Raw genomic sequence first — 21131 nt, 5'->3', positions numbered from 1 at the left:
CTGGATCAGTCTCCCTCACTGCGTTGTCTTTAGCCCTGATGCAAAGCGAAGACGGGTGGGTGCTGAGTGCCCATATTAGCTCATGGTCCTTGGGATCGTGCTGCAATTTGTCATATCTGCTTATACTTTAGGTGTCTTTGACCACCTGGGCACCACTGAAGGGGAGCAGACACGGGACAGCTCTATAGCTGAGCTACTGCTTGGTGGTACTCAGAAACCACAGCCACCAGCTGAATGCAAGACTGGGGTCAGCAAGACTGGGATCCTTTAGCGCACACCGCTGTGATGCTGGGGATTTGGCTACAGGCAACGGCAAGAGTTGAACAGGAGGAACGTCACATAGCAGGGACACCCAGAGGTTACATGGAGTCAAAGTCACAAGAAGATAAATTCACGGAACTAAGGTCCATCAAGGACTATTAAACACAGCTTGGCTCGGGATGAGCTTGATGTGCATCTGCCCAGAAAGCGCCTTGGGGAAATACAACTATGTGAATAACTGGAGACACAATTAACATTGGGCCAGGTGGCCCTGTCTCATTGAAAGGGTCTAGGAGAGGGTCCTGGGCTCTCAGCTGTGGCTGCTGCACTGCTGTCCATCATCTTGCCCTGAGGGAGATGTCCAAGAGAACAGATGGTGTTTGAGGTGGACCATGGAAGCCACCACTTATTGGAAAACTTTTGGGTACAACTTTCAGAGCACTCTTGAGCCCTAAAGGCAAAAAGATGGGAAATGCTGAAATTCTCTAGACTGCCTTAAAAATCCTGACCTCTTGGTTCTCCTCTTCGAATTTGAACAAATGTGTTTGTTTTTACATAGGGTATTGTGGTTATGACCTAGCAGTGTGAGTTGCAGTGTTGCATTGTGGCAGCAACCGAAGGCTCTGGTGAGCTGGTGTTTACTTAGATGTGGTTGAGTGAGAGCCTACACGGCAGCCATCTCCTTACGCGGGATCCAACAGGTTCTTACTTGCTGCAGACAGGAGCATCACGTTCTTGAAAATTAGTTTTTACATCTTTCCATAAATATAAGTGTATGTATCTATGAACTAATCAAGCCTGACTAAATGAAGCTGTGATTTAAATATCTGGAAGATGTCTGGATCTTTCCAAACAGCGATGCTCCCTGGAAAGTCATGGATTGTAGCCTGAATGGAGGAAGAAGCATTGCCTGAGATGAGGCTCTCAAAGCTAAATCAATGGAGAGACCATGCTGGACTTGTGCACGGGCCTGATCCTGGAGACTGACACTGGTGGTTGATGGTCTCCAGCAGAAGGAAACACAGACCTGCCCAGAAAGCAGCCTGTCTTTTTAGTCCTTGCCAAAAAGATATTGGAAAGAGGGAAAGGGATGCTCCTCCAGAGAAATCTCTCAGGACTGATTGTTTTTAATCCATATTTCTTTCCCTCTTCTCCCCACCCCTTGCTTTGCAAGTGAAAATAGTGTGCGTTTGGGTCTGGGCTGCAAATCACTCATCAGTCGGTGTATTACCAGGACACGATCGGTTACTGAGTCAACACTGCTCTGTGCGCTCCAGAAACGGGGGATTCATCACCTGTCAGGACGAAGCTCTCTTCGACTGTTGTGCATTAGCCATGACCTGTGTGCGCACATCTGCCGGGGCCGACACCAGGAGTAACATGAACTGAACCAGGTGTGTCTGTCCGAGCGCTGGCTCCCCGGATTCCCAGGTGGATCTCCGGCAGATCCCCGACCCCTCGTACGGCTGGAATGGATGAGCTGTGAACTGGAGGAGAGATGTCCTCCTTCCTGCGTGGTGGCTGGCGGCGGGCTGTACTCTGCCTTCACCATCCATCCCCGGCCCCGGGGGTTTCCAGGGCTTTCGTGGCTCTAAGGAGAGCCCAGATGGCTTTCTTCCATATCAACAAATTTCAGGCAGCCAACTGCTTCTGAAGTTTGCCAGCCTTGCCAGCTTTTCTGAGTCTATGGTGCATCTCACCTGGGGCAAAAGCGGCTTGAGCCCAAAATTTAACCTCCCCTCATGTTGTTTTTAGGGCAGGTCGGAAACTTCCTGATGGGAAGACTTTGTGTTGGAAAATGCCTCTCTGCTGGAACCGGGATGCAATGAAGCATGCTGGGGTTTTGGATGGGATCTTTTTGTTTTGGAAATAAATTGAAACATCTTTCTTGCTCCTGCAGCGGGGAAACGCAGCAACAGCCTGCCTGCCCATACTGCAAGGTAATGCTGTCAGCTTTCACTCCAGAGCGGCTTCTTGTCTAAAAGTCTGCCTGAGATTACGCTTTTAATTATACCCCAGAAAAAAAATGAAATCCAAATGAATTGATTGGACTTTGTTGGAGTGGTATGTCAACTTGCCTTTTTTTTTTTTTAAAACAACAGAAAATTTGGCTGCGCTTTGCTTTTGTTCTGCTTTGGAGCAGTAGCACATTCCCTGTTTTCTGTGGGAATGGAAATCTGGCATTTTGACCAGCTTCTGTTGTTTCAGAAAATGTCTTCAATGGTGTTTGGAGCTCTCGACAACATCTTGCTGTCTGTTCCTGCTTTTCCTTCGCTCTTTGCTTCCCACGGGACCTGGGACGATGCTTTGCCTTTCCCTCCTGTGGGAGGCTGGGTCTGTGCCCAGCGCGGATCTTGAATGCAAACCCAGCCCAAGGACATCACCTGCCAGCAACACCTTTCCTTTCCCACACCTTCCTTCTTCTGAGGGCCCTTCCTGTGTATCCCATCCCTGAGCAGCCGGGAGCCAGTGCCCGAAGCGCTGCCTTGGGGCTGACTCTTTGCTGGATGCTGAAGGACCCTGTGCACTGCTGCGTGCCCAGGATGCTGCTGCGTCCCTTGGCTGGCTGCTGCCTTGGTGGTTATATGCTGTGATGTGCGGGGACGTGTGTATTGTGGTGGCAGGTACTGCTGGCTGCTGTGGGACCTCACTGGCTGCATTGGTTTCGGCAGCTGGACAGGCTGCCAGGGCATCTGTCACCGTCTCAGTCCAGCGCAGGAGTTCTGGCAGGATTTCTAAAATGTAAATTACAACTGCAATGTGATACACGTCCTTTTTTTCTTTTTTTTTTTTTGTTCCCCCTCCTTCCTGTTTTAATTCAGTATCTTGAGTCTCTGTAAAATTGTTGGACTCTAAGCTATTTTGGAGTTGCTTGTGTCCCATGGATACTGGAGATGCTTCCTGCATGGGGAGGCAGACATCTGCTGCAGCCTGTTTTCGGACTTTTTTGTGTTAGGCAGACTGCAGTTGGCAGGTGGAAGCTGGTGGTTATTATCAGAGTCTGAGTAATATCCTCTGCCTCCCTGATAACTCTCCGCCGGCTGCTCTGCAGCTTCGGTACGTTCACTCGTCCTGTTCTGGTTCTGTGTAGATCATTCCAGTAAAAAGTAAATAAAATAAAAAAAGTTGTGTGCTCCCCAAAGTCATCACAGAGCACAGCCTGCAATATCTCTTCCTCTTCCCTTGTCTACATAAATCATCTGCTAAGGGAAGCACAGAGAATGTGAAAGAATGCATTTATACCTGAAACGCTCTCCTCTCCCCTTCCCGCTAAGGGCAAACTTCCCCACTTGTGCTCCGGTGTCTGTTGGCAGGAAGCATCTGATGTGCTGTCGCCTTTGATTTCCCTTCCTGGCACTCTTAGCTTTATTTCTACCTTTGCAAAGACTAAAAGAGGCTCAAGGTTCAGAGGAGGGCCACGAAGATGATCAGGGGGCTGGAGCACCTCCTGTATGAGGACAAGCTGAGAGAGCTGGGGTTGTTCAGCCTGGAGAAGAGAAGGCTCTGGGGAGACCTTATAGCTGCCTTCCAGTACCTGAAGGGGGCCTACGGGAAAGATGGGGAGGGACTCTTTATCAGGGAGTGTAGTGATAGGTAATGGTTTTTAACTGAAAGAGGGAGATTTAGATTAGATATTAGGAAGAAATTCTTTACTGTGAGGGTGGTGAGGCACTGGAACAGGTTGCCCGGAGAAGTTGTGGATGCCCCATCCCTGGAAGTGTTTATGGCCAGGTTGGATGGGACTTTGAGCAACTTGGTCTAGTGGAAGGTGTCCCTGCCCATGGTGGGGGGTTTGGAACTAGATGATCTTTAAGGTCCCTTCCAACCCAACCCATTCTATGATTCTGTAAGGTGTGCCCAGCATCGTGCAGCTGACACGTGGCTGTGCACGGCCACCTCCCCGCAGCTGCTACGTGGTCTGTCCGTGGGTCCTTTTGCCAATGGGGCAGTTTTTCCAAATGTGGGGCCAGTGGCACATATCAGCTGAGGGGGGGGCCACAGCGGTACCCTGGTGCTTTTGGGGGAGGCATTTGTCCCAGATAAGCAGGCTGTGCCAGGGGAGCCGCTGTGGCCAGGTGCAGGGAGCAAAGGCTTTGCACGCGCCGCGTTCCCCTCCTGGGCTCTGGTGGGACGTTCCTGCCTGGCTGTGGGCTTTGATGCCAGTCAGAAAGCTTTGCCCTGGTGAGGTGGTGTGCATGCGTCCGGGGCAATTTGGGTCTTGCAGCTCTTGTGGGGATGGAGGTCCTCTATCTGTCCTCTCCAGGCACCTCCTTGCCCTTTTTGGTGCCCCCTTCCCCCCCCCCATTTGCTTTATTTAACCCAGAAGCATCGGGGGATGCTCTCCAGCCACTCCAGAAAACGGAGCTGAATGGTTTCTCTTGGGCCCCAGACCACTGCCCAAGATCTGCTGACCCTTGTATTTCCAGTGAACGAATACCAGCTGGTGGGTCAGGTTTTGATCTTGGAGGTTCATCTGATGTCTTTCCTTCTATTTTGCTTCTCTGAATGTTTTTAATGGCAGCACTGAGTGGCTGAAGGCAGCAGAAGCGGTACAGTACCGTGGGCAGAGGTAGGTCTGGTGCAGCCTGGAGTCCCCAGCTACAAGGGTCCCCCATGCACAAATAATTCCGCTGAACTCGGTCCTCAGGTGCGCGTGCAGTGGGGCACCAGCTGAAGTATCTTGCTGATACTTAAGTGTCTGCTGGGCCAGACACTTAATGCTATTAGCAGACACTAAATAGGTCTGTCTTATTTAGTGGCCTTAATTTATTAAATCAGGCAACAATACTCTTGGAAAAGCAGTGCCGGAAAAGGGAGCAGAGTGAGCTGTAAGTTTCCAATTTCTGCTGGATCAGGCCCCTGGAGATCCATGTGATCTGGTGCACTGGAGGCAGCGCTATTGCAGTGACTCATAAACAGATGTGCCCAATTTACATTGCAGCTTAATACCTTTGTTTAAAAATAAAAAAATGTTTTTTCAAGACAAATGTGTTAAAGCAGATGTTTCCAGTAAAACAAATACTTGTGTGATTTACAAACAACTTCCCACCACCAGAACTCATTAGAAAATGTGGAAAAAAGAAAGATGGTTCTGTGTACCAACAAAAAGATAAAATAAAATCCAAAAATAAGGACATAGCAAGGAGGTATTTCTGCACATTGAACGAAAAGAACTGCTGTGCTTGGGTTGGGAAGCAAGAGGCTTGAGAGTGATTTTGCTGGCTAATAGCAGTAAGACTAACCCTGACCAGTTGTATACATTAAGGAGCAGAAACCTGTCTGTAAAAATACTTAACCAGCTCCTGTTATGTGGGTTATGGGGTAACTGGGCCCACTGTGTAGGATTGCCCAGAGGTTCCTAAATCACTTCCATCCCATTGAAACCTACACTGGGGGACTGGATGGCTGCGGGATTGCACTAACCCTAAAGCAAAGCAAACAGATACAGCCCCTGTAGCAAACCCTGCTCTAAGGGATTCCTCCCTGGGCATCTTCCCCTCTGCATCCCACAGCTGGCCTGGGAGATGCTTTCTTTGCCTCTGCCTTGATGTGCAGCTCAGGCTTTCTGGGATTGTGCAAACCCGTGGTGTCTCTGCATTTCCTCGTGGGGCTGTGCAGGGCTGTGCCCGTCCAGCTGCTCCTCCCAGTTTTTGGGAGGCAAAGGCAGGCATGTGCTGAGAAACTCTTGTCGTCTCTGGTCCCTTCGGACCCACTTTCCGCCCAGCTCCATTGCAGGGCTGCCGTCACACAGTGCCTGCAAGCCCGGCACTCATGTTACATACAATTTGACACCCCATGTGGTCTTAATGGGTTTCCCAGGCTGCAGCTGCAGCATAGCCAGCACTTTTTGTTAGCTGCAGGGGCTGACAATTCCCTTTTGCCTTCCAGCTCTCCGCTGCAAAGGTATCATATTTTTTTAATGCACTTGTCACCTATTTCATCTGGGCATTTGTTGCTAAAGAAACAGTGACAGTGGATGTTTGTGGGTCAGCAGGCTGCTCCTCTAAATCCATCATTGCTTGGCACTTGTGCCCTGGGCAAATGGCTTGACCAACTTCTGAGAAGACACGAAGTCATCCACACAGGTGACCACAGCATCGTGGCTTCAGCCCCTGCCTCTCCCTGCAGCTTTGCTAGAGCATCACGGGAGGCCTCTGGAGTGACCGAGTCTGCGCGAGTCCCATGCAATGCGTGTGGGTTTGACCTAGCGAAGGATGCCAGCTCTGCAAATGCTGCAACAAGGGTGGTTTCTGCAGCATCTCGAAGCACCCGTGCATGTCAGGGCGCCTTCCCGTGGTTCTGCTGGCAGAGCTGCTGGGGACGTCTCTCACAGCTGGATGGGTTGGGAGGATGGGCAGAAAAAGGCAGCCTGGTGGTCTTCTGCAGCCTGTCCCACCCGGGGAGGGGCGACACAGCAGCCCGGCAGCCAGCAGCACACGAGGAAGCAGCGAGTATGATTTGAGGAGCTTCTGTTGCTTCTTGGTGGACAGACACGGGATGTCTCATCAGGGCTGCAAGTTCATCATTATGAAAAATGACCCGCTAGCATCAGAGACCTGCTGGGGTGTCCTTAGAAATAGGGGCTGAGTGGGTGCACTGAAAGATGGCTGTGGGACGGGGACTGCTCCTCGCCCTCCCTGTTTCCTGGTGTCTCTCTGGTTTCCGTGCCTTGCCATAAAGAGTGTTTTCAGAGCAAAACCTTCACAGGGGACTTGCTGAGACGTGTCCAGAGGAATTAAAAGCATCCCAGGAGGAGGAGGCGGCCACTGCAGAGCATCTTGGGTCGCTCAGAGGTGCTTTTCCCAGCTCGCCCATCAGTGCTCGTGAAACCTTGTTGCAGCCTTGGCTCAGTTTTAACCATTAGTGAACGGAGGATTGCGCTCAGCTCTCATGAACCATGAGGCTTCGGTGCTTAATTAATCTGTGTAGAGCAGAGGGCATAATTAATGCCTGCAGTGTACTTTGAGACCCTTGGGTGAAAGGCAGCATGCAGTCGCTGTGCTTTGCCCTTCCAGAGCAAAACCACATGGTTGGGTCTGTGAAAATCATCGCTGGCCGGTACCATGTGCCGTGCGTGGCCATCCCGGGATGGCTGCTCATCGTATTGTGGTATTTTGGGGATTTTTGGTCTCTGCCGGTGCTGTCTCGGGGAGGGCCATGGGCAGATGTAGCCTGACACATCTTCTATCCCCTCCATGCTATGATGCTCCCCGACCGGTGCAAATTGTCACAGGGACATGGAACCGAGTGGAGAAAAAAATCTCCCCTCGCTCCTTAAAAAGGAGACATCTCCATCTGCTTTCCTGGTGTTTCTACACAGGCTTTTGTAATTTGTTCCTGAAATACCTTTGTTTTTCAGCCATTTCTTCAAACAAAGAGGGAAAATTGCCACTAGTTGTTTAGTGTTGGTTTTAGATTAAACCATCCTGCAAAGACTAAGCAAACTGGGTAAAAAAAAAATGAGTATATTTTGGTAGCTTAAGGACAGCCTGGCAGATTTCCTTCCTGATATCTATAAAGCTTTTTTTTTCCCCCTCGCTGTCAGCATTGTTTTTGTGGGTGTTAAACATAAAGGAGAGGAGAACAGATTGCAGGTACGTTGAGTTCCAGCACAATCAACTGTCATTATTTAAAAAAGCAGCTTTTAACCAAGTCTTTAAAATTACCTCCTCATTTATCAATTGTCAGGTGTAAACCTGCACGTCGTACAGAATTGTTCCCTGTCACACGCCGTCCTGACACCGTCGCACCCGCTCACGCTTTGGGTGATCTGCAGACATTTTACACCACTTACCACCGAGCATTAACAGAAATAAATTAACGCTTTAAAAGCGTAAATGTTGTATTTCATAGGAGTCAGGCAGGATATTTGGAAAGGAAAGAAATGTAAATAGAATGAAATTCTTAAGCAAGATTATTGATATGACAGGACTAAAGAGCTTGGGTTTCTGTGAAAAGTGCCTCTTTTCATCCCTCTAATAAGTCCATTACTTGCACTCGGGAATATTTTAAGGTCCTTTTCATGCTGAATCTGGAGTTGAGCATGCTTTGCATTTCAAGCTTTGTCTATGAATCAGTAGAAGCCAAAGTTATTTCTGCTTTAAAATAACAGGAGCAGGGAACAGCTAATCTCTTTTCATTCTGAGTCCTTACATTATTTTACTGGACAGAGTTTGTGTTGGCTACAAAACAGGGCATTCACAAAATCTATGAGAAGGAATTTAGTCTAAGAATGAAGCCTAGATTGCAGTATGCATAAAGACTCCTTCTCCTAAGGCCATTAAGAAATTCCAAATCTGAGCTATTTTGAACAGTGACATTAAATTAGCCTTGCTAATTCCAGTAATTCAAGCCCATAGCTGAGTTTACAAATCTACTAGATGAGGCCTTCCCATAATTACAATCTCAATGTGCTTTTCAGCTAAGGTGAGTTGGCACAAAAAAAGATAAATAAATAAAAGGGGGGAAAATGCTCTTTCTGTTCTGGCTTTTGAGATGAATATCTCTAAAGAACAGTTAACTGGCTGTATTGCACCAATAAGACGTCCCCTCTCCTGGACTGGTAAGTTCATTTTGCCTCTAATGTGCAAGTGAAATGCAGAAAAGAGACTGGATTTTTCCCTGCTTTGTTTTTTCTGTTGTCTCTTTTCAAAGGAGCATTGATGCTGCTGGTGCTTGTAGATCAGTTTTTAGTTGTTTATTTACAGGTAGTAATTCCTACTGGGAAAAGAAAGAGTCTGACTGTGTTACCCTCTTTTGTGGGGGAAAAAAGAACACCCTTTGGTGGATAAATTCAGGTTAGAGCAGGTGGAGCAACAATACAAAGCAGCAACCGCCCTTATTCCTCTGGAGAAGCAGCTGATTTCCAGGTCCTAACACAGCTAGACATTCCCAGAGTGATGGAAAGGTTTTGAGGATATGTTTTCAAAGCCATAAGGCACAAAAACATGAAACAAATAAAAATTGAGTGCGTTATTTAAAAGGGTGTTAATTTTATTAGAACTGAGCTGAGCTAATGTAAGGGCGAACGTAAGTATTCACATCAGCACTTAACTCGGGCTGCAATGTTCATAAAACCTCCTTTTGATCGAGCTGTAAGTGTTTTGATCCTTATTCTATGAGCATCATTCAAAGTGACCTGACTGTAGCTCCAAACAGGCATCTGCAGCTGCAGAAGTCCTTGAGCAATAACAGGTCAGGAACTTGAATGCGTGCTCTGCCAGGAATGCCAATATTGCAATCTTTTTTTTTTGTTGTTCCAAATGAGAATGAATGCACAAAAACTCTCACGAAATGAAAATTCCCAACAGATAATTGTTCTGCCATCATTGACTGTGGATACTTGAGTCAAAATATTAAACAAAACGCTGATTTTGATCTATCAGAATAATAATAACATGGCCGCTAAATATTTTGATATAATTGGCACATGAGTGTTTGGCCTTTCTCCCATTGACAATGTTGTCACCATTGGCACAGCCAAGTGAAACATCTTGATTTTTAGAAGACCACCCTGATTTAAGAGGACGTTTTTCTGCTGGGCACCTGTGGGGCTGGGTGTGGCTCCTGCAGCTCAGAAAATTGCGGCCGCGCATTGCATGGTCGCGCGGAGCCTGTTCGGAAAAGGGATGGACCAAAAAGCATGCAGGAGGCTGGCAGGCATCTCCTCCTCTCCCTGATGCAGGCAGATTTCCTGCCACTGATGCATGTTGCCCGTAGACTCAGGTAAATGCAGCAGATAATGCCCCAAAATAGTGTTTAGCTGTGCTGTTTTCAGGGGCTGGAGGAAGCTGCTGTTGCTCCCCGAGGCCGGGGTGATGGCCGAGGAGGAGTGCAGTGGGGTGGTGCAGGGCACGAACCCATCTCTTTTCCCTTTCCTGGGAGGGTGGGAGAGGAGGGAGGCTGAAATGCAATTCTTGATTTCCAGGAAACTTTTATCTCTAATCTCTGTAATCCGTTTTAGAGAGGATTTTGTATTTTTCAAGGGATTTACAAACTGGATTACGTAGCCTTTTTATTTTGATTTTCCACCGTGATTGTGACATTCCTGAGACTGAGCCGTGAGTGCTACAGATAGGACGGAAGGGGAGGCATTCGTGGACTTGGACCTCAGAGTTCTCTTGTGTTGTCATCTCCGGGGGCTGATCCCCTCCCTCCCTTGCTTCCTCCTCCTGGGGTAGACACAGCCAAGGTGGTCTCCTTGAGCTCCACTATGGTCCCAGCCGTGAGCACTGGTTTGACGAGGTCCCAGCCGTGGGTCCCCAAGCATGATGGGGAGCCCCATGGCCCCCAGGAAAGAGCAAGTGTGAGGAGATGGATCTGGCACAGCCCGAGCACCGCAGCCGCGGTGTCCTGGTGTTCAGCTGGGATGACGCTGGGTTTTCCATCGGAGCTACCACTGCTGTCCAGCTCTAGCTTTCAGCACCATCGTTCCAGTGGTGCTTTGGGCCCAGGGTTTGCTCTCGGTCTGGGAGGGAGGCAGGAGGCAGGAATCGGCCCCGGTTTTGCATCAGATGTTACACGCACCTGGTAAACAGCTGGGTTTAATTTAGGTCTTTCTCTGCAGCCATGCAGAAGGTAGTGCAAAGCCAGGTCCTGGTTTCAGACTTCAGTGGCTGTTCCTGGGGCTTCTTCCCGCACACAGCACAGGGAACGTGACCTGAAGCTGTTAAAAAGTTCCAGCCTATGAACCCAACCCTTCTTTTTCTATATAAAGTGGGAAAGTCAGGTATGGTGATGTTTCCCAGGGCCTCCTGCATTACCCCGTTTTTATAGGCTGAAGCCACTTTAATGTTGTTTTAATGCAGAGCCAGGGTTTTATTTATTTATTTATTTATTTTAGCAGCTTAACGCAATTAAAGAAGCCGGGTGGTGCTGTAGCCTCTCGGCTACAGCTGCCTCCCTTGGCAGCACTCTCACCTCAACCTGTGCTCCGCAAATGTTCCCCCAGCACGGGCAGGGGGAGCTTGCTCTCCATCCACGCCGGTGATCCTGGGCAGTGTAAGAGCACAAAACCTCAGGGAGTTTCTCCAGGAGTGGAGGCAGGCTGAGCAGATGTGTGTGAACTGCCATGCCTGAGCCTATCTGCTGGCTCTACCTGTGGGCTGAGCAGGTATGTCCATGCCCAACCCAAATTCTTGGGTTATGACCTGAAATCTCACTCCAGATATTTTCCTTGGCGTCATGAGTTGTAGCCTGGTGGAGTCTCTGTCAGCTTGATCCCCGGGCTGGGAGCACTGCTCAGGTGCTTTCTTTACATGCATGCTCAAGGAGCAAAACACCAGCCACCTTTGATTTTTCTTTTCCTTACAAGAATAAGGGAATGATGGATGTCCAGGGGTTTTTGACTAAACGTAGACATTGCACAAAGTCCTGGTCCCTTCTGATCAAAGAGGCACGTTTCTGGTTGCCTACTTGGAGAATGAATGCCACGAACCCTGGTCTCCGTGTACTGGGCCCCACTTGGGTCTGGTTTCCCCACGCGGTGAGTCACAAAGGAAGGTGTCAGATGTTCCTGGGTGCCGTAACACCACCATGGGTTTTCTGATCAAGCATTGAGAAACATCATTCTGCCTTGAGGGCTGCTTTTAGCAGCTGGCATCTGGCAGGCAGGGACCATTGCCGTTTCCCTTAGGACTGTGTCTTGGCAGGTCTTGCTAGTACATGAATGTCACTAAATGTCCCGAGCTTGGAAAGTTGAAGGCCAACAGGTAGCAAGCAAGAGCTGCCTGTCCTGGTCATGCCGTAGCAAAGAGCTTTTGGGGGAGCAAAGATGAAAGAGAAAATTTTGTTTTGGTGTGATGATGATGGTTTTGGTCATTAGAGGAAATTTGAAGCTTTTCATTTTGCTCTGTTGTCACTGGGAACGTTGCCTCCCAAAATCAAGGCTGTTCTGAGATGTCTCAAGTGACAGCAGAGTGATCAGAAGGGATCGCTTTGTGGGTTTAGACCTTGAAGGTCTCCAAAGAGGGAGAGGGTGACTCCACAACTGGGTGGGCTGAGATACATGGGGGATCTGCAGAAACATTGCTTGACCCAGTCCTATATTGCTACCTCATACATCACTTCACTTCCATTCATACTCTTCTGTTTCCAGCTTTTCCTCTTTTTCTTTCTTGACTCCTGCCTTTGTAGATGCTTTTGGCTGTCCATGTTTAGCTCCCTATTTTGCAGTTCTTCTCTCCTAATTCCTTTAGGTAGCAGCTCTTTTTCTGGACAGTACAGCTGGAAATCAGACTGGGGCATGCTGCTTCATCATCAAACTACAAGGACTCCGGCACTTCCATATAATAATGCTAATGAGATTTGTTAATTTTTAATAGATTACATGAGCGCATTTTGCTAAACATGTGTTTGTGGCTCTACTCTGCGAGTACAGTTCAGAAACTCTTTCACTTGCTGCCAAAGGGAAAATGATTAATGCAATTGCAGATGCCAGATTCTCTTCGGGGTAAACCCACAGCACACCAAGGAGCAAAGAGGAATTTAATGAGTACGTTTTCAAGGTAAACATAGGCCCACGTCATCAATGATAGCCCTTTCTCGCCACCAGCCTCTGGCCAAGGTGGGGTGGAGGAGTAGTCGCTTGAATTGGGGTTGTGGTGCAGCTCGTCTGCCTGTGCCATGTGATGTGTTGGGTTTTTGGGCGTGTTTTGTCCCTTTGCCCCTTTGAAAGCTTGAGGACATCATGGACGAGACTTTTGTGGTAGTGCTGGAGGTTGGGGAGCCAGGGTGTGCATACTGGCTGCCTCGCAGAGCTTATGGCCGATTGCCTCGTGTACCCAAGCAGCACCTGGTTGCACCCCCTGGTGTGGGGCTGAGCCGGAGCTTCCTCACCTCTCCGTGCTAGATAACTTAGTCCCCCCAAATCAACCTGGTTGCTGCCCTGCAGATTGCTTCAATCCTGGGGGAACTTCCCCCGAATCGGTGCTGGTTTTATGGTGGTGCCTGCGGTCTTCGGGTCGCTCGCGAACACATGCTGCAGACTGCAGGCCATCAGCGGCACACCAGCAGCCGGGATGTGTCGAAGAGGTGAGCGGGGGAAAAGTCTTGGTTTGCAAATCAGCAATCTCAAACCTGATTCCCTTGGGTTTCTGCCCGGGAAGTCGGTTTTACCGCTCACTGCTGAGCCGCACCAGGCTCCCTCGGCCACGTTGCCGACGGCAGCAGGATGGTGTTGAGCCGGATTTTTTCTTCTTTTTTTTCCAAATCTGTATTGCCAAGAGCCGCACCTCCTAAATTGCTGCGGGGGAGGTGGAAAAGCAGAGGCACAAGACCATGCACATGCTGCGCATCCATCTCGGTGATCTCACAACCATGCCAACACAAGCACCGTGGCCAGCCCCAGCTCAGCGCTTTAATTACACGCTGGCACGGCCGCACCTATGGCTGGGCTGTTGCAGCCCATTGCGCAAGAAGACAACTGGCAAACCTGTTGGTGCTCCAGGATTTTAGTGGTAATAAGCCAGAGGGCAAAACCTCCCTGGTGAGATGAAACCGTGTTTGGCTAGCCGTTTGGAAGAGTTTAAGGTGTTTTGGAGAAGCAGAGGGTTGGGGATCCCGGTGCTCTCTGTGCAGTCGTGACTGTGTAACTCCATGGATGTGTTCAGACGTTGTCTTTGTGGATGCAGAGGTGTGTTTGTAGTATGAGCTGTTTACATGAGAAAGCCAGGTAGCTGGAGGCTGAGGTGAGCAGAGTTTTTAGTGTTCCAACAGGAAGAGTTTGGGATGAAATTGGACTGTTCTTCTAGATTTCAGGTGCAAACACCTGTGAGAGTGAAGTGGTTGGTGCTGTAGAGATGGAGAGAGTTGGGAGCCAGGGTCAGGCAGTCTGATCTGTGGGATTACAGGCTCTTATGCTTCACCTTGTAATGAGTCAACAGCTTGGGCTTGACTCAAACACCTCTCCCTTTAAGAAATCCAGCCTTGCTTTGGAGACAGCCAGAGTCTACTGCATCTATTGGCAACTTGTGCCCCACATTGATGAGGCTTGCTGCCTAAAAAAACTAAATAAAGCAATGCACCCCAGAGATGATTCTAATTTTTGTTGGCGATGGTAGCATGTGCTTTCCTAGACAAATCCTGAAGGACATGTGCAGGCAGATGTTCACAACTGACCACGAGAGCTGCAGGAGCTTGCCAAGCTGCCCGACTTGTCTCTGACATGTCTACTCGATGCGTTTTGTGCTTATTGGAAACACATGGTCACGATCCATTCCCTGGTCCCTTCACACCACAGAGTTTCTCCATCATTTGCAAACAAGGGCCATCACCACATCCCCGCAAGTGCTTTGGCCCATTTGGCAGCCTCCTTTGGTGAACACGCTGCGTTAGGCGCAATGGTTTTGCCCGTGGGGGGGTCCCCTTCGCACCCGTTGCCGCTGCGTGGGGCACCAGCGGATCCAACAAGTGACACCACAAAGTGGTTGTCATGCGTGGCCATCAGTTACGACTCTGTTACTATATTAGGTCCATCGCTGGAGCCATCTGCCGGGGCAGGCTTGGCAGGCGGGCAGCCCAGATGCCTGCCTGTGAGATGACATTCCCTGGCTCTGGGCTCTGGGCAGCAGCCGAGCCAGCCCGCGGGAGCCGGGCAGTGTCCTCTTGGAGGTCATTTGCCGGAGAGGCATTTGCTATCAGTTCTTTGCTTAAGACTGTGTTGCCCTTTTAGGGGTGAAAAGGGATGTTTCGGTAGGCAGCGGTGGATGGCACAGGAATGCCTGCCGTAACACTGCCTGCGTGCCAGTACTCATCCTCCCGGCTTCTGCGCCAGCTGCCACGGGACTTAGTATATCAACTCAAAACCAATCTCCTCGCAGTTCAGCCGTCTTTTGTAGCTGTCTCCAAAGCTAGTGTGGTTCAGCAAGAAGAGCTTTGTAATGATTCCTGCCCGATAAGCTTGTGCAGAGTCGGTACGCCTAATTCTAGTCCTAATCCATGGAAAAATGCCGCCGCTTCATTTTGTGGGTGTGGAAAGTGCATGTTGTAGAGCTGGCAGCAGGTTTTGTCATCCACAGTGCGAGACCATTGAAGCTTTTGCCGTCCTGGGAGCAAAGCGCAGCAGCTTTGTGTTAGAGGGGCTTTTGTTACAAAAGATGCTTCCGGAGGGACCAGCTTGTGTTCGGCTGGAGACCTTTCACCAGCTGCGTAAGGACTCCGGGAACAGCACGGCACGCTTGCTTGGCTTGCATGCAGGGAAAAAAAAAAAGCAGAGCTAATGATTGACTATTATTTTAAGGGGATTATCTAATCCGCAGCCCAGAGGACAAGAGGGGCCAAAATGAGTGAAGATTGAATACGTAATTAGTGCAGATTGTTGGGAATACCCTCTGGACTCCAACTGATTATAAACAGAAACAGATTTTTCTAGTTTCCCCCCAAAAAAAAAGCAGGCCAAAGGGCCACTTTGTAGCAGAAACTGTTGCAAATTAAGTGGGTGATCACAGCTGGGGCAGTGGAGACCTTTAATGTAGAAGATGGCTGGCGAGCGGGGAGGTGCAGGAGCAGCTCCTCTCGGGTTATTTTGCAGCGTAGAGGCAAAGTTTTGGGCAGAAATGACCGAAATGGCGTATGTGAGAGGTTAGTTTCTGTTACCCCACCAGCCATCCTGCAGCTCCATCCCTGGTGCTGGGGCTCCTTCTCTCCTGGCAGCTGTGGGAGCAGGAGGTGACCTGGACTAACCAGGGATCCTAACGAAGGCTGGAAACCGTAATGAAGCCCTCTCAAGAAGTACCTGCTTAGGAACATTTGCTAATTTGGATTCCTGGATTTGAATTATTATTGTTGTTGTTTATTATTATTATTATTATTATTATTATTATTATTATTATTATTAATGTTGTTATTGGCTGGACCTGGTTATCAGCTGCCTCTGGTCTGTTAGAGGCTAATACTTTTTATTTTCCTTTCCTCCTATGTACCAAAGGTCAGTAGAAGTTAAGTGAAAGGGATTTGCAAGAGTTACAGATCCATTATGAATACAAAATAAAAGACGTATGGCTAAATCCATCAAGCCTAAAAATACAATTGGGCACAAATAAGCCCAGAGAAGGAAACAACGGAAGGAACAGCGGATACAAATGGCATACCCAAGCACTAAACTTCTGAGGCAGTTAAACAAGGCTAGGAAAATAGCTCTCAAATCTCTGATGACAAGAGGGTTTCTGTTCCCTTCTCTTCAATTTGGTCAAAGAGGATGAATGAGAATCGCCATTCCCATTTGGGTGAAATGCCATGATTTAAAAAATTACCCTTACTCAAATTCAGGTGAAATCCCAGAATATGAAAAATTCCCGTGTAAAAGAATATGTCTGAAATGATCATTTTGGTACGCTTTGGCTGAATGTTTCCAAAATGATTCAGCTGCTGCATTGCGAACCACGCAGGAACTCGCATTTCATAAATTACAACATCGCAGAATGAGACTTTAAATGGGAACGTCAAAACCCTTTGTGCTGTTAAGGACCTTGCTGAAACACACTTGTTTCAAATTTCTTTTCTAAACTGAAGGCAAGGGTAGTTACTCAGTTCCCATGGATTTTTTTAGTTTTTGCTAGGATGTCCAATAAGAGAATATTCTGCCCCAAAAGCTCAGCTGATCGGCTGCAGATCGCTGGCCTGGAAGCACGCAGGTGCCTGATAGTACTGTGACCCCATGGGGCGTCTTTCAGGTTTTAGGAGTCTTTGGAGTGTGTGGAAACACCTTCCAAAACACACCAGGGCCGGCCATCGTTGCCCTGACAGGATGTTGTACCAGCTGAGGAGTCTTGTGTAAAACAACCAACTGCAAAATAATATCTGCTGTGATTTTATTAACTCAGATCCCTTCACTTATTCTGCAGAAATGAGCTTGGGAAAATACAATGGTGCAGCCAGGCTGCTCCCAAACTGCCCCGAAGCCTAAGCATTCCTTGTGCCAGAGGGACTTTCTGTGCTTGGAAAGCAGCCCGGGATGGGCAGAGGTGGCCTCCTGGCGCATCCCTTTCATGGTGGCACCTTTTCCTGCTCTGCCCACGGGTGTGCAGCTCTGGAGGACAGCAGCATATCTATACTCTTAAGAATAAAAGCAGGAAAGTTGTGGAGAAGAGGAATCCCAGTATCTGTGGGAATCTCCTGGAGAAGTCAGTTTACCAGGCGGGTTTTTCTTGCACCTGGCCCTTTGTGTGCGTGGAAATCTGCTCCCGTTCAGCCATTTCTGACCCTCTTTGATGGCCTGGGCTGACTCACTTGTCGTACTAACATCGTTATGCTTTTGTTTTGCAGTGTTTGGGTATTTTTGATTAAGAAATACTGCCTGTTTGCCTTGGCAGTGGTGCTCGTTGGATTGATGTGGTGGTTTTTAGCTGGAGTGTTTATTCAGCCTCTTGGATTCTTTCTCAGGGGTGGGGTGGGATGATCCAAACCTGTCAGGATGCTGGTGATCCATGAAGGCTTGTGAAAGGCTTGAGCCAGGGTCTCTTCTGATGGAAACCACCAGCTTCCTCCACTTCCAAAGGCCAGGCTCTGGGGATGAGACAAACAGGCCTGATTCCCATCCAGGCGAGAAACCTGGACCCTGGAAGGAGATGGCAGCAGCATGAGAAGGGGAGCGAGAGACCCATTGCCTTGAATCAACCATGGGTGCACCCTCTCGGTCCAGATGCTTGGCAGGTACAAACACCCCAGGTGGATCTGGCTAATGGCATCTTAAAACACCTTGTGCTTTTTGTCCTCAGCCCTGAGAATTGCTGGTTTCTTGCCTTTCCACATTGTCTATTTGGACTTCTTTATTCCTCCCTGTCCCAGAGGGACAAGGGCAACTGTGACTTACTGCTCAGCAGGTCCTTTGCAGCCATTGATGGTTGTCACAAGGTTTTCCCCCGTTAATGTCACGCTCCTCTGCCACGACTTTCAAAACTTTTATACTGGACATTTTCTTGGGTTGGAGCTCCCATGTGCTTCACCTCAAAGTCCCCATGTTGTAACACCAGCATGCCCGGGGTGCGTGATCCATTCACATTCCTCGCTCTCCAGTGCTTTGATGAGGTGGACAGGGGATGGGATGGATATGTTGTAAGTGCTGCAAGGAGCATATTTTGCACACACTTATGTAAGACTGCAGTAATGCAGAAATGCAGAGCTCCTCGGGTCCTCAAACCAGGAGGTATTTGGTGAGCAAGGCCTTGTGCTGCCTCTGGGTTTGGGGGGACTATTTGTGCTTGCCTGGATTTCCTCGCTCCTGCACCCATCCTTGCAGTGTCTGGGGAGCAGGCACAATTTGCATTGCTAAACACCCGCTCCAAAGCTCAGCTGATTTTCTTTGGGAGTAGTTCTCCAGTAAGCCAGATCTCCCTATCTCTTTTGTTTTCTTAGTGGGGCACCTTATAGTTGTGATTTTTTTGTCTTTCCAAGCATAAGGTTTGGTGTAGGGTACTGGGAGGTGCTCTGGGACCGGGGCTGGGTGCAGGACTGACAAGATGTTTGCTAAGCTCTTCTGGCCCATCCACCCCTGCTGCGATGCCTTCGACTGCACTCGGACCCAGCTGTCCCCGGCTGCCGGCACGGGCTGCCCCGGGGACCCCAGTGCTGGTGGGGGCTGGATGTGCCATGCGTTGGGATGCCGGCACGCACTGCCTGTTATTAACCACCTCTCTCCTTCTGCTTTCAGAGCTGGCCTATGACCTGGATATGGATGATGCCTCTGCAAACAAGCAGCTTCTGAATCAGCAAAGCAAAGACGGCACTGCGGTCCCCAGCAGCAACTCCGGGAGCACGGCCCCCCGCCCCGGCCCTGCCGCTGCCGTTACCCTGGTCCTGCCGCTGCTGCTGGGCCACCAGCCGTGAGCGGTGCCAGCGGCATCGCTCGGTGTCTCTCCATGCCTTTTTTTAATGAGGAAGACATTCAGAACCTCTCCTGAAATATATGCACATTTCCAAAGACAGGGCAAATGACTTGAGTCGGTTTTATAAAAGAATATGGTATCTTCACACAAAAAAAAAACCCTAAAAAAGCGTTTGTTCATGGTAAACTAGTTAATACGTAACAGTGCTTTTTAAAGATAATCCTGTTTAATATAAGAAGGTTGATATTAAATTGTGTTCCTCGCAGCTTTTGAAGACTGAGTTCTCCATTGCTGTTAAGTTGAAGACCATATTTCATCTTGAGTTGTTCGAACCTGCACGGGGTACAGAACACCTACGATTTATGAAATACTCTCAGCAAATACCATCCTAGTTGACTTAATACAGATTTTGTCTGTAGTTCAGGCAGTTTTTGTACTTAGTCCAAATTCAAGGCTCACCCCTAGGAATCTGGCCAGGCACATGATACGGAGGGCATGTGAAGACAGGGGAGAGAGAAGGTCAGACATACGGCAGGAGGAAAGATGCTGCGGAAGAGGAGTTGTCGTGCGCCGGGATTGTCGTGGAGACATGCTCCCATGGGCACGAAGCACATCGTGGCAAGTTGCAGATGATTTTGCCGCTCACCTCCCAGCCAGGTCCTGCGAAGCCCTTCAGTGCAGGCGGCCAGTCCCCTCCAGCATCCCCGTGGCCCATGCAATGCCCTGGTTTTATTCTTCAGAAGCGAAGCACCTCCTTTCCCACGGGAAATCTGCAAACACAGCTCCAGCCAAAGGACAGACAGCGTGGATATACAGTGTGCTTTATGGGGATGAATAACGGGCGTCCAACGCATTGTGCTACAAGGAAGGAAAAGAAAAGGATTTGCAGGAGACTGAGGCAGATGAGACTCTTACTCACGTGTTTCTTTGCATGTTACTTCACTTAAGCTATCTCTAAAATAAAGGTCAGTTGCTCTATAAACAGTGTGCTGGAAGTAGCCTCCCATGTGTGCGAGGCGATGCTCTGCCTTGTTCCTGGAGTGGGCAGCCTGGAAAGGCCATCAGCGCCCAGCTCGGGTGCACCACGGAAAGGCTTGGCTTAGTCTGATTAAACGGATGGGCTGGGGCCAGGGAGTGTTCGGTTTGGTTTGGTTCCTGGCCAAAATGGTTACATATTTCTGTTTAAGATGCTGCCTTTACTAGAGTGATTATATCTGCTGTATCTTAAGCTGCAGTGTGTGCATGTACGCATGCATGCACACACTCACACACACGTGCATGCTTTAGATATTTGTGTGCCTCAGACCTTTTTAAAAGCAACTTTATGTTTGGGAGAAAGTAGATAAATCCGAACCACGCAATCAGATGGTTTGGAGAGTGGAAACTTCGCCTGTTCTTACTTTGAAGTGGTGGAGCTGATCTGGCTGTCCCTGATTTGAAGCTTTGCAACTCCATGAAGTGCTTCACAAGCCGTGGCAGAGGGAGAGCTGGCTGCTCACCCTGCTCCTCTGCCAGGGGACGTTAACTCCCAATTCACCGCTCCTGATGGAGAGGAGCGGATCTGGGCTAAGCTCCGGTGTGACCTGCTGGTTAACGGTCGGAGAGCTTTCCTCTGGGTTTCAGACCCCTCGTGTCCCATCCGCATTGGGGTGAGCACCAGGGATGTTTGGGCAGCGCTGATGCCATACAGTATTCCTGTAAGTGCTGATTTTTTTACAACCATGCCGGTGTGATGTGTATTTGTATACGTGTATTTGTATTTTACATGATCACAAATCAAATTGCAGTCCTCTCCGTCTGTCAGGATTGCTGCTTGCTGGGGAGCCCTCCGGTCAAAGGGGTCCCGGTGCACGGGGGCGATGTGGGGCAGAGCCATCGGCGTTGCTGGCAGAGGCGTTTCTTCACCCTCCTGCTGCTTTGCTCTTGCATTGGCCCAGCTCTCCCCGTCATCCCTGCTCTCCGCGCCACAGCTGGCTGTGCCCATGAGCCTCTGCTCCACCAAAGGGAATATTTTATTAGAGCCACTTGAATTCCCATCGCTTCTTCCCT

The 21131-nt window shown here is 49.2% G+C and overlaps 1 protein-coding gene across 2 annotated transcripts in view; it reads left to right on the top strand.

The window, feature by feature from the left end:
- The window catches only part of GPC3 (glypican 3), a 153974-nt gene extending 133910 nt beyond the window's left edge, over positions 1–20064 (top strand). For both annotated transcript variants that reach the window (XM_076346913.1, XM_076346914.1), the window contains one exon: positions 18908–20064. In XM_076346913.1, the coding sequence (XP_076203028.1) occupies positions 18908–19083 (176 nt within the window). In that variant the 3' untranslated portion in view covers positions 19084–20064. The remainder of the gene's footprint in view (positions 1–18907) is intronic.
- The last annotated feature ends 1067 nt before the right edge of the window (positions 20065–21131 follow it).

This window comes from Aptenodytes patagonicus, chromosome 9 (assembly GCF_965638725.1).
Source record: "Aptenodytes patagonicus chromosome 9, bAptPat1.pri.cur, whole genome shotgun sequence".
NCBI classification, from domain to species: domain Eukaryota; kingdom Metazoa; phylum Chordata; class Aves; order Sphenisciformes; family Spheniscidae; genus Aptenodytes; species Aptenodytes patagonicus.
The sequence above is the reverse complement of the archived record's forward strand: the minus strand, read 5'-3'. Positions and strand labels throughout refer to the sequence as shown.